Here is a 17,355-nt window from a genome sequence, read left to right on the forward strand (position 1 = left end):
ATGGATAGATAGATGGATAGATAGGGTGTATGGGGATAGACAGATAGCTAGATAGAGGGGGTGTATGGGGATGGATAGATAAATAGATAGGGTGTATGGGGATAGATAGATGGATAGATAGGGTGTATGGGGATAGATAGATAGATAGATAGATAGATAGAGGGGGTGTATGGGGATGGATAGATAGATAGATAGATAGATAGATAGGGCGTATGGGGATAGATAGATGGATAGATAGGGTGTATGGGAATAGATAGATAGATAGATAGATGAGGGGATATATAGAGATAGATAGATAGATAGGGTGTATGGGGATAGATAGATAGATAGATAGATGAGGGGATATATAGAGATAGATAGATAGATAGGGTGTATGGGGATAGATAGATAGATAGATAGAGGGGCTGTATGGGGATGGATAGATAGATAGATAGATAGGGCGTATGGGGATAGATAGATGGATAGATAGGGTGTATGGGGATAGATAGATAGAGGGGCTGTATGGGGCTAGATGGATAGATAGATGGATGGGGTGGACTAGTCCTAAAGTCCCCTGCTGGAGGCTTAGGATCCTGCCACAACCATCCCAGGAAAGGAGCAGTGGAGGGGTCCTCCAAGCAGCCTCAAATGTTTGTGAGGAAGAAACCAATCAGAGGGGCTGCTAGAACGGCTAATCAGGGGCCGGGGGGGAGGGGCATATAAAAGGAGCTGTAGACGAGAGGAGCACCAGCAGCCAGTGGCTGCTTGGAGCTGGAGAAGAAAGGACGCATGCCTGGCGGAAGAGCAGCAGGACCACAGACAGCTAAGTGGGAGCAAGGACCAGGGGAGGGTGAGGCTCCTGGCTGGCTGCTAGGACTGAGCCAAAGCCAGTTTGCTAGCAGGGACCAGGGGAGAAATGAAGGAGCTCCTGGCTGGCTGCTGGGACTGAGTAAGGACGGAGCCCAGCTGGAGGCCACAGGAAGATAGTGTCTCCAGGGAGGAACCTTGGGGATATGGCCCCATACCAGGGCCAGGGCTACTTAAAGATTGAGCCCAGGGAGAGCTAAAGAGACACCACCAGAGGGGACTGAGATCGGCCCTGGTGGACTGTATGCCCCGGAAGGGGTCTGTTCTGGTTCACATGCAGACAGTGTGTGTGGCTCTGTCAGAGGGCTGAGTCATTAAAAAAACACCTGAGAACCGCCAAAGGGGGTCAGCAGAATTGAAAGAACGCAGACACGCCCCACCAGAGGGGGCGCTCGCCAGAGGCGGTTGCAGACCCTGTTACAGATAGGTTAGATTAAATTAGATGGGGTGTATGGAGATTAGGGATGGCTGGCTGGAGGCGTGTGCATGGGGATATGCAGACAGAGCAGGGAGTAGAGAGGCCAACAGACAGAAATTCAGTGACTCTGGAGACAGACAGATCAATAAATAAGGCTTGGATCAGAGAGGTGAGAGAGTTGGGCCGTGGACGGCTGCGGAAGGACAGGCAGACAGATGCTGAGTTTGCTCATGCTGCCTCGTCCCCCCATGGATAGGAGTGAGCGAGATAGGGGTGCATGCCGTCCCCGGGAGGTCTGTGCATGGGGTGTGCCCTCTGGGCAGGTGGCACTGACAGATCCCACCCCCCCTTCCAGCCTGGGGACAGGAGGGGAGATGACCCAGCCGCCCCTCCCCCCGGTAGCCCTTTCTAGCCCTCAATGAGGAGCAGCCCCATAAGCAACAACAGCCAGGTGGTCGTGCTGGTCCTTGCAGCCCAGCCAGCCCCAGCGTTCCCGAATATGTTCCTTCCCTTCTCTTCTGGCACAAACTCGATGTCAGGGACGTGGTTATGGATCCAGGCCTCATAGGAGGTGAGGCGGATGTAGACCCCGGGGCGGTTCTTGATGGCGCAGCCTTCTCCCCAGCTGACGATCCCGGCCAGCAGCCACTCCTTGGAGGCCTTGCAGACCAGCGGGCCGCCGGAGTCCCCCTGTGGGGTGGAGGCAGAGACAGGGGTGTGGGAAGGGGCGTGAGTGGCGCTGGGGATCGGGGCCTTCTGTGCGTGTGAGCAGCACTGCCTCCTGCTGGAGGGAATCAGGATAAATGGAACACCCAGCTAGATGGGCTGGTCCAGGGTAGCAGAGAAGGGGCAGGATACCGGGCTAGATGGGCCCATGGATCAGAGCTGGGACAGCAGGGCGGGGGCAGGACACCAAGCTAGATGGGCCCATGGATCTGAGCTAGGACAGCAGGGAGGGGGCAGGATACTGGGCTCAATAGGCCCATAATCTGACCGGGGCAAGAGGCAGGATACCAGGCTAGATGGGCCCATGGGTCTGACCCAGGGAGGGTGTCAGGACTCCGCCTTCCCTTGCTGGGGGGCGCTCACCTTGCATGTATCCTTCATGCCCTCAGCATACCCGGCACACATCATGTCATCCTGGATGGACTTGGGTGGGAACTTCTCCCCCAGTGCCATGTTGTAGAGATACTTGCAGGTCCTCTGGTCTATAATGGGCACCTGAAGCTTCTGGAGGGTCTGCGGGGCTGGCAGGTCCTCTGGGAAGGAGAGCCAGAGACAACGGTGAGGGGCCCAGATGGTTTTGAAGCACAGCCAAAGATTCCAAAGAGAGTGGAAGATGAGGAGAGATCAGAGAATTTCCCCTCTCATCCAGAGCAATTGTCCATGTTGGGTGACATCACACAATCCCCATGGGAACATCTGTGATGGGCCTTGTTCAGTCAAGGGGAATCTCTCTGGACTTGATGGTGGCCATTCAGTAAAGGATTCGAAGGATCGATTTTTATCAGTAAATGTTGGTAAACATCAGGTTTCACCGTACACACACCCGCACACAAACTGATGAAAAAATATTTCCATTGATGGTAACAGAATGTACACATCGCCAAAGTAAGAAAAATGTTGCTTGAGAACTTATAAGAGTTTGATTTAAGGATATTTACTTTGTATCTTTTGCCATGTGATTTTGACAATTTGTGTTTAGCAGTTATAAAGCTTTCACTTTTTGAAATCAATGTCTACGGTCATTAAATAATTATCGTCTGACGCACCCTATTGTCTGATGGCTCCCCATAATTACCCACAACTGAAAATTTAGATTGATGAAACTAAAAAGATGCTTAAAACTCATAATTGTGTGGAATTTACATGGATAAAAATAGGAAAAAGTGCATGAAAACAAATCTGTTGAAATTATAAAAAAATAGAAATCAAATTCTACCAAGTTATCAGCTATTTTTTATCGGGTTTTGTTTTTCCGTTATAAGTTTTCATGTTTCGTTTATTGGGCATTGTTTATTGGGGTTGGTGTTTCGTTTATCAAGTTTCACTTACTGGCCTTGCATTTTTGTTTCTTTGTTCTTTATGTTTCATTTATTCTTGAACATGTTTCATTTATTTTATTTCATTTGTCCTTTATCTTGTTACTTTTGTAGTTTACTTGTGGTTGGTTTAATCTTATTTCTTTTATTGTTTATTGTATTTCACATATTGTTGGTTGTTTCTCATTTATCGCAAGCCACTTATCGCTAACTGGGTTTTGCTTATTGGGTTTCCTTCTATCACCTTCCACTTTTATCATGTTTTGTTTCTTGTGTTTCATTTATTGTTGATGGTGTTTTACTGATCAGGTTTTGTTTACTGGGTTTGCTTTGTCATGTTTCTTTTATCACTGATCAGGTTTTGTTTATTGGCTTTCTTTGTCCTGTTCCTTTGATCATTTCTCAGGTTTGTTTAGCAGTTTCATTTATCACGTTCTGTTTATCGTTTATTGGGTTTTGTTTATCAGTTGTGCCCCTTTGATTGATTGTTGGGTTTTGTTTCTAAGTTGTTTGTTTATTGTCTTTCATTGGTAGGTTTTCTTTATCAATTGCATTCATTGGTTTCTGTTTTGTTTCTGGGGATCTGATTTTGTTTACGGGTTCCCTGGTTTTCCCCTTTTCAAATCCCCCCACAAACTTTTTTGTAGACCATTTCCCATCATGAATCGTCTGGGGAAAAGAAACCCCAAATCCCAAACCTGCTAAATAACCTCCCCTTCCTCTGCATCCATCACCCCAACTGCTGACTCCCACTTTTGAACCCACCCTTTTCCTAGTTTCTCTGCCCCAATGCCATGATCCCAGCTCCCAAAGACACCTACCACCTTCCTGGATGTTGCCCCAGCCTGTTACCCAGCATTTCATGCCTGCTGGGAACTGGACAGAGGCAGCTGGGAGGCAGATGGGGAGGATATAATCGGTGAATTGGATGGGTCTCTCCAGCTCCACCAAGGCTATGTCTCCACTGGAAGATTCCCCTAAGTATTTCGGGTGGCGGATGATGCGTTTCACACCCAAGGACAGCTTGTGAGGTTGACTGTTGGCCAACTTGTTGACTCCCAGCAGAACCATATAGTTGTAGGTGTTTGTACTCCTGAGAGCAGAGAGAGGAGTCAGAAAAGAGGGCTGGGACGGGGGGGCTGTGGCCTGGGATTGAGGGGCACCGGCAGCACCGGAGGTGAAGGAGCCCAGGACTGGGACAGCAGGGGGCGGCGGGTCGGGATCAAGGGATGTTGACACTCACCCTTGGAAGCAATGAGCCGCCGTCACCACCCACTGGTTGGAGATGAGGGATCCCCCGCACAGGTGTTTGTTGTTCCAGAGCAGACTCGCCTGCCAGGGCCACTCACCTTCCATCGAATCCTCACCCCCCACGTTCCGGTACTGAGCTCTGGGGCGGCCACAGACTGGGGAGAAGGAAGCGGGTGGAGGATGCTCAGACAGCCTGGGGGATTGCCAAAGCCAGCAGAAAACAGCTGGGTACATCTGGGGCGCATGCCCCGCCCCGCCCTGGGCAGGTCTCAAACTAGCCACATGTTGGGCCCTGGCTGGATCCGTCCCCCATCACAGAACCAGACAGAGCCCCACTCTAATTGGCTGTCGGGAGCCAGTTGCCTGGGTAACCCCAGCTGTGTGTTACCAGTGGGGAGGGAGGGACCAGAAACTCACCTCTGTTGGACCGGGTCATGTGATTGCTGGGAACTGAAAGAGATCAGAGCGAAGGTAAGAGAGATCAGACCCATGAGCCCATCTAGCCCAGTATCCTGCCCCCTCCCTGCCAACTGAGATCAGACCATGGGCAAAATTTCTCCCCAGCCTTCCCAAGTTTGACTCAGGCTTCTCCTCTGAGGCATGAAGTCTGTAGCCCAATCTATATGTGGGTCCTAGGTCGGGGGTTCTCAAACTTTTTTTCCTGGGCCCCCCTTTGAAAATATTTCAGGTTGTGATGGACAACCGCCCTCCCCCATCACACTCTTGGTACTGGACATAGTTTTCACGGCATCAATGCAGATCCCTGCAGAGTGAAGTAATTATATCAGGCCACCCTTAGTTCTGCACTGCTGCTGGCAGCATCGCTGCTTCAGAGCTGGGCTCCCAGCCAGCAGCCACCGCTCTCCGGGAAAAAGGAAAAGGATGAGCAAGGACCCCAAAAAGAGGGCATGTCCGGGGAAACCTGTACCTATGGAAACTCTATAACATTTTTGTGATCTTGCAACACCCCCTACAATAGCCTTGCAACCCCCATTTGGGTCAGGACCCCCAGTCTGAGAAATATTGTCCTAGACCCTTTAAGTGTGTAGGAAATTTCTGTCCTTCCTCCAGATATTCTGCATTTTGGTGAGAATCCTGGGAAAACGTGTGACCCCTGTTGCATCTCGCAGCAGGGCGATCTGCAGGTTAATTGAGTTCTACATTAAGCTTAATCGCCATTGGTCAGTCCCAGCCATAGTTACCTCACTTCACCCTTTGTTTTTCATTACCCAGAATCTACCTCATGCCACATGTGAAATTAGTTTCACTGTAGCAGATAGATCAGGTCCCCGTCATGCCACGCACTACACAGACCCCCCCCACCCCCAACCAAGATCGGGTCCTGCATTGTGCCGGGCGCCTTCACAGACCCCAGAGATCGCTGCATAGACCCCGTGACCGAGATCAGGGCTCCCTTTGTGCCAGGCCTTGCCCAGACATGCAGAGAAAGACAGTTCCCGCCCCAAAGAGAGAGACAGTCCCTCCCCCAAAGACCTTCCGGTCTGAATAAAGAAGAGAGACAAAGGGCAGGAGGGGAAGCTGAGGCACAGAGTGGCCTGAATCATACTGGCTTTCTGATCAGAAGCCATTGAGAGCTGCAAGAACACCCACCTTTGTAAGGCTGGGCGTGACACAATCATTGGCTAATGTGGGTGTGAAGCAAACTCCCGAGGGTGACCAGACAGCAAATGTGAAAAATCAGGACGGGGTGGGGGGTAACAGGAGCCTATATAAGAAAACAACCCAAAAATCAGGACTGTCCCTATAAAATCAGGACATCTGGTCACCCTAAAACTCCCCCATGGGGCGGAGTGACCCACGGCAGCCTCCTGCAGGGACCGTGGCACTTTCCAGCAGGGGTGGAGGAGCTGAAGACAGGATACCGGACTAGAAGGCCCGTGAGGCTGATCTGGGGATGGCAGGATACAAAGCTACGTGGATCCATTAGTTTAATCTACTACAGACCCTCCCAGGGGACAGGTCCAGGATTTCCCAACGTGGATCCAAGCTGAACTGGAGGGTTCCTGGTCTGAACTTCCACAGGAGCAAATTTGGCAGGCTGGGGGCCCAGGGCAGCTGCAACTGGCTGAGGCCCCATCTACCCACTCCCCTGCCCTCAGGCACCTAATGAGTAGGAAGGGGGAGGCAGATTGTAAGGCTAAGGAGGTGGGGAGGGGGTTCAGGCTGGACTCTGTGACTGACCCCCTTCAGGGCCCCTCGGCTTGCCCAGCCCCACAAGCGCCTTCTCCCTGCTCGGAGCTGACGCCCAGGCCCCGAGGAGGAGAGGCGACGGGCATACACCCACACGCTGAGGGCAGATGGTGGTGAGTCACTGTCAGGGCTGGGGAGAGAACCCAGGAGTCCTGGCTTCTAGCCCCTGCTCTAACCACTAAACCCCACTCCTCTGCCAGACCCAGGGTGAGAACCCAAGAGTCCTGGCTCCCGGTCCCCCCTGCTATAACCCAATAAAATGCCCTCCCCTCCCCGAGTCCCGGCTCTCACCTCTGGAGAGGGATTCCGTCTCGTCGCAGCCTTTCCCGTAGAAATCCAGTATGCTGGCAGCCGGCCCCGTCAGTCCGGCCAGGACCAGGAGCTGCAGCCCCCACCAGCCCATCACCCATCCCCTCTGGGCAGCTCCTCGCCTCTCCCTCATGCCACTCCTGAAGAGTACAAGCACAGCTTCTCCTGTGAGAGAGCCAACAAACAGCTGCCAGGTGCCCTCTGGGGTTCAGGGCTCCTATATACCCAGGCGAGCAGGGCGGGGAACAAAGCAGCCCAACTCGTTCCAGGTGAGGATCCCAAGCTTTGCTCCAACCTGTGTGTGGTAGAACCCAGGAGTCCTGGCTCCTAGCACCACCCCCACCCTGCTCTAACCCACTCGCCCCCACTCCTCTCCCACTGCCAGGATAGAACCCAGGAGTCCTGGCTCCCAGGCCCCCTGCTCTAACCCACTAGACCCCACTCCCCTTCCAGAGCTGGGGAGAAAACCCAGGAGTCGTGGCTCCCAGCCCCCCCGCTCTAGCCATTAGACATCACTCCCCTCCCATTGTGCAGGGCATCGCGCAGACCCTGCCCAAGACTGGGGCTCCTGATGGACACCCATGAATGACCCAGGCGGGGATTTTATAACAGTAATAGGGTTACTTTAGTAATAGCTGTCTGGGTGGTGGGGCCAGCTGACCTGCCATCTGTCTTCTGGCCATCACCTCTCATTGCTCCCACAAAACCCCGCTATCCCCCAGTTGGCTCCAGTAGTGATAGCTCCGGATTTACCCTGGGCACATGGGGCTCAGAATACGGCCCTGACGGCCTTGGCCTGAGTGGGTCACTCCCAGCATAGGCCAGAGTCTTTGCAATCGACAGCTATGGAATCAGCCACCAGCTGGAGTTCGTCCCTCTGGGACAGACAGTGAAAGGTTTTTCTTGGTTAAAGAACCATGACCCCGTGCCCTTAAACCAGATGGGAGACTGGGCTAGATGGGCCTGTGGGTCTGATCCGGGGGTGGGGGGGACCCCCCAATCTCTGCATGTTGTTATTTCTCACCAGATTCTGTAACTCTCTCCCTGGCGGTTTTGAAGCTAAGATCTCTGAGTCATTGCTTGTGACCTGCTTTGTAGACCACTGAAGATAACCCGCGCTAGAGATGTTTCTGGTATTATTAATGAGCTGGTACTGGCCTATAATCAGGGTGATTACTATTATTTAACTCAAACGACCAAAATGTACTTGGGAGGAACACATTTTGAGTTAAATTTCAGCAGCTCAGGCTTCCTATCTTACTCTCTGTGTTGTGGCATCACCTCCAATGCCTGGAGCTGGAGTGCTACCCCATGGGGCTAGGCCCTGGACAAAACCCTTTCATTCTGAAACCTCTCTTGCTCTTCCCAGAAGACCTCCAGCTGCCATGGGAGCAGAGCAGAGTGGATTGGAAATGGCACGGTCCCATTCGATCTTCAAGGCTCAGTGTTCCCATTGCTTCGGCAGTGCCGAGACTAGTCCCAGCTCTTGTTGTTTACTCCACCCACATGCCCTCCCATGCCAGGCAAACCACCCTGGCTGTTGGCCCAGTTCCTCCTCCCACCCATGCTGGTCTGCGTGCTGCTTCTCCGAGATGCCCTGGATGCCTGAGGAGGGTAACTCAAGCCTCCCCAGGTGAGTTTTGTGTCAGTGACAACGGCTGCTGGTGACCCACCGCCTCCCATCTGCCTGCCAATCTCCTAAAATAATCTAATTTAATCTGTCTGTCCTAATCTCTATGCCCGTCACTCTGATTACCTGACCTTTCCCTCCTAAATCTGATTTTTCCTTATCTTGTCACTCCTAATATGAACTTTCTACTCCAAAATGTCTCTGTTAATCTAATCTAATTTTATCTAATCTAATAATACCCCCCATGGATACCTAATCTATACTAATTCAAATATCTCCTAATCTAATCTAATCTAATCTAATCTAATCTAATATGATGCCTTGATAACCTAATTTGAGCCTATACTAATCTAATCTGATGCCCTGATAACCTAATAGCTTCTAATTTGAGCCTGTCCTAATCTAATCTAACCTAATCTAACCTAATCTAATCTGACTGTCTGAAAATCTAATCAAATATGATGCTTTCTTAATGTATTATAATCTGAGTTTAAAAAAAATCTGATGTAAACCTCCAAAAATCAAATCTAACCAAGCCGGAACTCATCTGACTATTTACTAATCTCATATCTATCCCACTATCACAGTGCTTTACTCACCTAGCCCCTGTCCTGTTGGATTTCCTATCCAAACAATCCATCAATTTCTCTTCTAATTGAGTTTAATCTAATTTCTAACTAAAATTATCTTCCACTTGCTACTTCTCTTGTAAATTAAACTCTCCTTGATTCTGTCTTTCCCGATCTAATCTGCATTCTACCATTTCTACCTCCATGATTTAATTGGATCTATTCTAAACGACCCGAATTTAATCTTATCTCCTCTACTCTAAAATATTCCTGTTCTAATCCAAACCAATTTAATCTGTTACTCCATAATCTAAAATACCCTAATTATCTCTGTTAATACTAACATCTGGGCACCTCATAAATTCATCTAAGTGCTCTATTAATTTAGGGCCTGTTTTTAAAAGTAATTATTGTCATCACCTTGATTTGGACTTTAGATCCACTGACTACAATGATTTATTCCCAGTTCGGAGAAGGGAGTGGGTCCTAGTGGTTAGAGCGGGAGAGGGCTGGGAGCCAGGACTCCTGGGTTCTGTCCCTGGCTCTGGGAGGGGAGTAAGGTCTAGTGGGCTAGAGCAGTGGGGCTGGGAGCCAGGACTCCTGGGTTCTTTCCCAGCCGGGGCAGGAATAGACGTTCAATAGTTAATACAGCTGGGTCTGGGAGACTAGGCTCCTGCATTCCAATCCACACCCTACCATTCACTCACCACGTGCCCCTGGCAAGGCAGCCTTCCCTCAGTGCCTTAATTTACCCATCTGTCCCATCCTCCGCTCCTGGGGTGTGGCTGTGGCTGGATGAGTGCCCATCTCTGCAACACCTTTCAGGGGTTAGTGACATACTTCAATCAATGTCACACTCAGGGCTGGTGCTACCATTAAGGCAAACTAGGAGGTTGCCTAGGGCGCCAAGATTTGGGGGTGCCAAAAAGCGGTGCCCCCAACTTTTTTTACAGCAGTTTCTCCCCGAACACGTGGTCACTGCTTCACTTCTCTGGCCTCCCAGGCTCCTGGCACCAATCAGCTGTTTGGCGCCGCAAGCCTGGGTGGAGAATTAGAGCGGGGGCGGCGTGCTCGTGGAGGACGCGGAGCAGAGGTGAGCTGGGGTGGGGAGGTGCTGCATGGCTCCCCAGGGCGGGGCGCTGCCTTGGGGAGGGGCGGAGGGCATCTCAGGGCAGGAGGGGGAGCTGCTGCGGGGGTGACAACCTCAGGGAGGAGTGGGGGCGGGGAGTTGCCGCAGGGTGGTGGGGGGCGCAAGGTGGAAGTTTCGCCTAGGGCGCGAAACTTCCTTGCACCGGCAGGGCCGGCTTTAGGCCGATTCAGCTGATTCCCCAGAATCGGGCCCCGCGCCTGAGAGGGAACCGCGACTTAAGCGCCTTTTAAATTTTTTTTATTTACCCCAGCTGCGGTCTGCTCTGGGGTCTTCCATGGCCCCGCTCCCCTGACCAAAGTGCCGGTGGGAGCGCGGCTGCCCCACAGCCCGGCTCTCCCAGCTGGAGCCCCGGCCGGAGCGCGGCAAACTGCCCCGGGGTCCCTGCTGGAGCCCCGGCCGGAGCGCGGCAAGCCGCCCCGGGGTCCCTGCTGGAGCCCCGGCCGGAGCGCGGCAAGCCGCCCCGGGGTCCCTGCTGGAGCCCCGGCCGGAGCGCGGCAAGCCGCGCTGCAACCCCGCTCTCCCGGCCGGAGCCCCGGCCAGAGCGCGGCAAGCTGCCCCGGCTGGAGCCCCGGCCAGAGCGCAAGACCTACCTTGCAGTCCTGCTCACCCAGCTGGAACTCTGGGCCCTTTAAATAGCTCTCAAAGCCCTGGGATAGCGGGGGCTCTGAGGGCTATTTAAAGGGTCAGGGCTCCAGCTGCCTCTGCCACCCCGTCCTTTAAATAGCCACTGGAGCCCCCCTGCCCCCATGTATTCTCCAGGGCTCCTGCGTCTATTTAAAAGGTCTGGGGGGGTAGAAGCAGGGGAGCCCCGGGCCCTTTAAATAACCACCAGAGCTCTGGGATAGCCGGAGGCTTGGGGGCTATTTAAAGGGTGGGGGCTCCAGCTACCTTTGCTGCACCCCCTGCCCTGCCCACACCAGCCCTGCCCCCCCGCCTGCAGCCAGCTCTGCACCCCGTGCCCACAACCAGCCCCTGCCAAACCCCCTGCCGTGTCTCCAGCCAACCCCTGCCACACACCTCTGTGGTCCTGCTCAAAGCCAGCCAGCCCCACACACAGCCCTGCCCGCACCAACCCTGCACACCCTGCCCGCATGCAGCCTCGCACCCCCTGCCCTGTCTCCAGCCAATACCTGCTGCACCCCCCTGCCTGAAGTCAGCCAGTTCCGCACTCCTCTGTCTCCAGCCCTCTCAACCCCTGCTGCGTCCCCCTGCGGCCCTGCCTGAAGCGAGCCCACTCCACACACCCCTGTCTCCAGCCAGCCCTGCACCCCTTGCCCTGCCTGCAGCCAGACCCTACCTCGTCAGCCCCTTCCCTGCCTCCAACCAGCCTCATGTCCACTGCTGCCCTGCAGTTCCCAGAGCAGTAACCCTGCACACCTGCTTCAATGAGGAGGGCAGGGAGCAGCTGGGACCCACACATGTGCACACCGGCAGGGAGCAGCTGGGACCCAGACATGTGCACACCTGCAGGGAGTGGCAGGGACCCACACATGTGAAATGGCGGTCATTAATAAGTAATCAACAGCATATATGATGCAATGTACATAATATATAATTGTATTATTTATATAGTTATGGAAAGTAAATAATACATGGAAGAAATAAAAGGCTTTTTTTTTTTTAGTAATCCCTGCCAGGGCCCTGCCAAAAATGTTCAAATTGGCCCCCGCACTTCCTAAAGCCGGCCCAGTGCACCGGCCCTGGTCACACTTCCAGGTCGGCTTGGTCCAGCTGTACTAGGAATTGTTGGAGAAGCGACTGGATTCCGTGGCTTTTACTTTCATTACGATTTCAACAGAGCGAAGTATTTAACAGCCGCTCACGGGCAGTGCCGGCAGGGCCCTGGGAGTCAGGCAAAGCCCTGGCCCTGGGAGGGGAGAGGGGGCTCGTCGAGCTGGTGGTGGGACTGGGGTCCTATGGCTCCTGCTGCAGTAACAGCGGGAACAGGTAAAATGTACTTTGTTGCCGGCGGGACTGGGTGGGCAAAACCCGCCCCAGACGGCAGGAATTGGTGGGAAATCTGTCGTCAGTTTGTCACAAACAGAATTTCAGCCCCGTAAAGCCCGTTTTTCCTTTTTAAAATAAAAGGTTCAATCCTTAACTGGAAGCCAGGGGTAGAAAGAGATTTGTCTGTTTTTAGAACAGGAGTGGAAGTGGTTTATTTTCAAGCAAGAGTGGTTTTATTCTTTCAGTGGTGAACAATGTGTCTGAATTCTGTTTATGTCTATAAAATACGAGTGTGGGGGAATCTGTCCCTCTTGCGGGATTTGTGGGCTCTAAGGTTTGCACGAGTGAGATTAAAACAAGACTCATGCAGGGCTCTAGTAGGGGGCTGGGAGCCAGGACTCTTGGGTTCTCTCCCCAGCTCTGGGTGGGGGGAGTGGGGTCTAGTGGTTAGAGGGGGAGCTGGGAGCCAAGAATGCAAACTTTACTGATTTAATGGTGAAATGTGGCAGCTGACTAGAATCCAAGCATCCTGCCTCCAAGCTCCCCTTCCCTGCCCAGTAACCTCATTGACGCCTCAGAGAAACAGACACAATTTGTCTCAAGGATGCTCCCACTTATTTTCTGTTGCTGATTGTTTTATTACTGAGGTTTTATGGCTGTGCCCCGGGCAGGCTCGCAGGTTTAGACGAACACACGAATAACTCTGTAAATGCATTTTGATAGCCCTAATTGTGTGGGACAGAAGCCATTTAAGGTGAGGGTGTGAACCCAGGAGTCCTAGCTGGAATTCAGATTGGAATGCAGAGGTGGCTGCATCTCAGCGCCAGGGGAGCCCTCCCCATGCAGTGTTATGTGCAGCTGTTCCCCAGCTGCTCTTCCCCAGAGGTGGCTGCATCTCAGCGCCAGGGAAGTTCTAGGGAGCCCGTCCAGTTCAGCCAACCGGGAGCCACTTGTTCCCATTGCTGGGCCTTGTCTGCCCCCTTGTGTCTCAGTACCCGCACTGCATCGGTTGGGAATAGCTCCGGCACTGGGGAACAGAGAGAATTTACCTCGGTACCCAGCCCCCGGGCTGGAGTGCTAAGTCAGCTGATCTCCCTGTCTTGGCCAGGGATGGAACCCAGGAGTCCTGGCTCCCAGCCCCGCCCCCCGCTCTAACCCACTAGACCCCACTCAGAGCTGGGGAAGGAACCCAGGAGTTCTGATCTCTGCACCCCCTGCTCTAACCCACTAGATCCCACTCCCCTCCCAGAGCTGGGAGAGAACCCAGGAGTCCTGGTCCCTGCTCTAACCCACTAAATCCCACTCCCCTCCCAGAGCTGGGGAGAGAACCCAGGAGTCCTGGTCCCTGCTCTAACCCACTAGATCCCAGTCCCCTCCCAGAGCTGGGAGAGAACCCAGAAGTCCTGGTCCCTGCTCTAACCCACTAGATCTCACCCCCCTCCCAGGGCTGGGGAGAGAACCCAGGAGTCCTGGTCCCTGCTCTAACCCACTAGATCCCACTCCCCTCCCAGAGCTGGGGAGAGAACCCAGGAGTCCTGGCTCCCAGCCCTCCCTGCTCTAACCCATCAACTCTCACTCCCCTCCCAGAGCTGGAGATGGACCCCAGGAGTCCTGCCCCCATCCCGCCTGCTCTAACCCATAGCTCCCACTCCTCTCCCAGACCTGGAGCTAGTCCCATCTCCCTTTCACACCCTGCAGCTGACACCTCAGCAGTCCCGTCGGTCAGAGGGTCTGTGCGGTGCCTGTGGCAGTGGTCTCCAGACAGCGCTATGATGAACACGAGTGTGAGCTCTCATACTAATCCCCAGGGGAATTTAAAAGCTCTGTTTGATGAGTCAGCCAGGCTGCACGCCTTGGAGGGGGTAAGTCACCGGGGAAGAACTGGGGCTGTCCATTTTAATACACCTCATGTTTCATTGCTGTTATTAGTGACTATTGCTTTTCTTTCTGGCTGACACAAATCACCTCTTACCCTGACCCCAGTACCGAGTCTATGGGAGTAAGATGAAAAGAGACTGGCTGATGTCAAGCTGTGGTAGCCAGTGGTTAGAGTTGGGAGCCAGGACTCCTGGGTTCTCTCCCCAGCACTGGGAGTGGAGTGGGGTCTAGTGGTTAGAGCAGGGGGAGCCAGGACTCCTGGGTTTTAGCCCCAGCTCCAGGAGAGGAATGGTGTCTAGTGATAACAGCACTGGGGCCTGGGAGCCAGGACACCTGGGTTCTATTGCCTGCTCTGGGAGGGGAGTGGGGTCCAGTGGTTAGAGGGGGTGCTGGGAGCCAGGACTCCTGGGTTGTCTCCCCAGCTCTGGGAGGGCAGTGGGCTCTGGTGGGTGGGTTAGAGCAGGGGGGCTGGGAGCCAGTCTCCTAGGTTCTATCTCTGCTCTGAGAGGGGAGTGGGGTCTGGTGGGTTACAGCGGGGTCTGGGAGCCAGGACTCCAGCCTGGGTTCTCATCCCAGCTCTGGGAGGGGAGTGGAGGCTGGTGGGTTAGAGCAGGGGGGCTGGGAGCCGGTCTCCTGGGTTCTCTGCCCAGCTCTGGGAGGGGAGTGGGGTCTGGTGGGTTAGAGCAGGGGGGCTGGGAGCCAGGACTCCTGGGTTCTATTGAAGGCCAGCAGGGGGCAATGCTGCTCCCACTGCTTTAAACCTATCCACATTCAGCAGAGGCAAATACTCATCTCTACATAACTCCCCCAGTCCAATCATACAAACATCGTTGCCCTTTGTGCCTCAGCTCATGCCCTGCTTGTGGTCCGGCGTGTGCCAGTCTGCCTGGTTACCGCACCCCCCCAGCAGTGTTTTCTGGGCACGGAGCCCTGGAGGCACTAAACTTCCCTGTAATCATCCGTCTGACGGTGCCCTGAGCAGGCCGGGCAAGTCAACCCCCGGCAGGAAGCTGTTGCAAGGCTGAGATGCTTTGGAAGTGAAATCAGGCAGGGCCTTGCGACAGGCCCGCGGGTCCACGCACACCCGTTTGCAGTGTCGCCATTTGCTTTTCTTGCATATGTCTTGACTTTTATTTGTTCACCTGTTTCCAGCGGCGCTTAGCTTTGTGGTTTGGCCTTGTTTGTTTATAATTCAATATTCCACCTCACACACTTTAATAATCAACTCGAATTTCCAGTTCGTTGTCGCGTGTGACTTTGGTATCTTGTTTTTCTTTTCGTGCATTTCTCAGTTTTTGGTTCGACGATAGTGTTAGAACTTAAACATAGAGACGGGGTTGATACATTATAGCCTCTTGCTCTTTGCTGTGTGTTTGTTTTCCCTTTCAGGCACCAGTTCTTCTTTTATAACTGATTATCATACACCTCTACCCTGACAGAACGCTGGCCTTGGGAGCCAAAAAATCTTACTGCGTTGTAGGCGAAACCGCGTTATATCGAACTTGCTTTGCTCCGCCAGAGTGCACAGCCCCGCCTCCCAGAGTGCTGCTTTACTGCGTTATAGCCGAATTCATGTTAGATCGGGTGCGTTATATCGAGGTAGCGCTGTATCTTAAACCTATATCCACTCTACTCAAATCGTAATTGAAGATGCCTCGATGAGTGGTTTTCATTTTTTGTGGGTCTCCTACCCTGCATCTCGTTTCTTTGCTATTTCTCTGCTGCAGTTCATGTGTGATCTATTGTTTCTTCCTTCTCTCCGTAATAAAGAAGAGGAACTAGATAATACATTAATTGTGGCAAATAAATAATGAAAAATAATGTATTTCTTATTAGCAGTTCATTACCTGCTTTGTTAATTGCCTCTGATTTGGTTGTTGCCAGTGACACAGTCTGCATCGTTTGTAGCCCGGTTGGGGGTGTCTTCCATCTTTGCTGGCCTCCTGCTGTAGTCCTGGCCTCTTCCCACACAATGGCTGGAGCGCCCATGAACAGACACACACCTGCCCCGATCTCCGCCTCCAAATCCCTCTTCAAAACTCACCTGTGTGCAAGGCTGGTGGTGACCACAGCTCACACTTGACCATGGTTTCCTTGTGGTCCTCTGTCCGTCTGCCTCCATCTGGTGTCTCTTGTCATATACACAGGCTGGGGCAGGGATGGTGTGTGTGTACAGCCCCTGGCACAATGGGCTTGCGGCCTAGGTGCTACTATAATACACCTAATAAATACTGTACAGCGCCTGGCACAATGGGGCCATGGTCTGTGACTGCTGCTTTTAGGTGCAACCGTAATAACCTAATACATAATGCTCCACGCCTGACACAAGGGGGTCCTGCCTCCATGGTTGGTATTACCGGAATACACCTAATGAGGAATAAGATTGTTCTAGATTATTGATGTACAACATGGTGATTACTTACACACCTCCAGTCAAGCCACCTCTGGAGGTCTCGGTTGCCAATGTTTATTTGCTAGTTATTTGGTGCTGTTACCTCTCTCGTTGTTATATTTGAAGATATGATTTTATTTAATAAAATGTGCTTTGAGATCTACTGATGAATCCTTGGCTTGTATCTACAAGATAAGAATGAAATATTTATTTTTATTAGCTACATACTTACTTCTTAGTTTGTCTGTTTTTACTTCTTAGGTATTTATAAGTTTGCTATGTGTATATTTTTGATTAGTTTTTTCTTTCTAGTAACGTATTACTTAATTTTTTCCCATGATTGCTCTTTGAAGGGTATTTTTTGTTGTTTATTTATCAGTTGGTCTTTCTTTATTAGCCCTATCAATTTTTGTTATTTATTTGTTACTGTGAAATGTATTTAATAGTTAATCGTTATTTGCGGTTTTCTAGGTTTTGTTTTAATGTCTAGTTAGTTATGGCTCGGCGTTCTTGTCTGGTTTTGCCATTCGGGATTTAAAATTGCATTTATTTATTAGATGGTCATTCTTTGTTAAGAAAGCCTACTGGTTTTCTTATTTATTTACCCTTGTGAAAGTTATTGATTTGTCAATAGCTTGACCCATGTGTTTCCTATTGATTTGTTTGTTTTTGTGTGTGACATTAATGTATTAGCCACTGTTCTGTAAATGTA

The 17,355-nt window shown here is 52.1% G+C and overlaps 1 protein-coding gene across 1 annotated transcript; it reads right to left on the reverse strand.

Moving 5' to 3' along the window:
• Positions 1 to 1,672: 1,672 nt before the first annotated feature.
• Positions 1,673 to 7,171, reverse strand: LOC115651330 (serine protease 27-like). Its single transcript, XM_030562262.1, has 6 exons — positions 7,060 to 7,171; positions 4,975 to 5,007; positions 4,550 to 4,712; positions 4,128 to 4,399; positions 2,354 to 2,523; positions 1,673 to 1,954 (listed from the first exon to the last, which is right to left on the reverse strand). Exons 1-6 carry the CDS (start codon positions 7,169 to 7,171, stop codon positions 1,673 to 1,675), a joined length of 1,032 nt encoding a protein of 343 aa, XP_030418122.1.
• Positions 7,172 to 17,355: the final 10,184 nt, after the last annotated feature.

Source organism: Gopherus evgoodei, chromosome 4 (genome assembly GCF_007399415.2).
Source record: "Gopherus evgoodei ecotype Sinaloan lineage chromosome 4, rGopEvg1_v1.p, whole genome shotgun sequence".
Classification (NCBI taxonomy): Eukaryota; Metazoa; Chordata; order Testudines; family Testudinidae; genus Gopherus; species Gopherus evgoodei.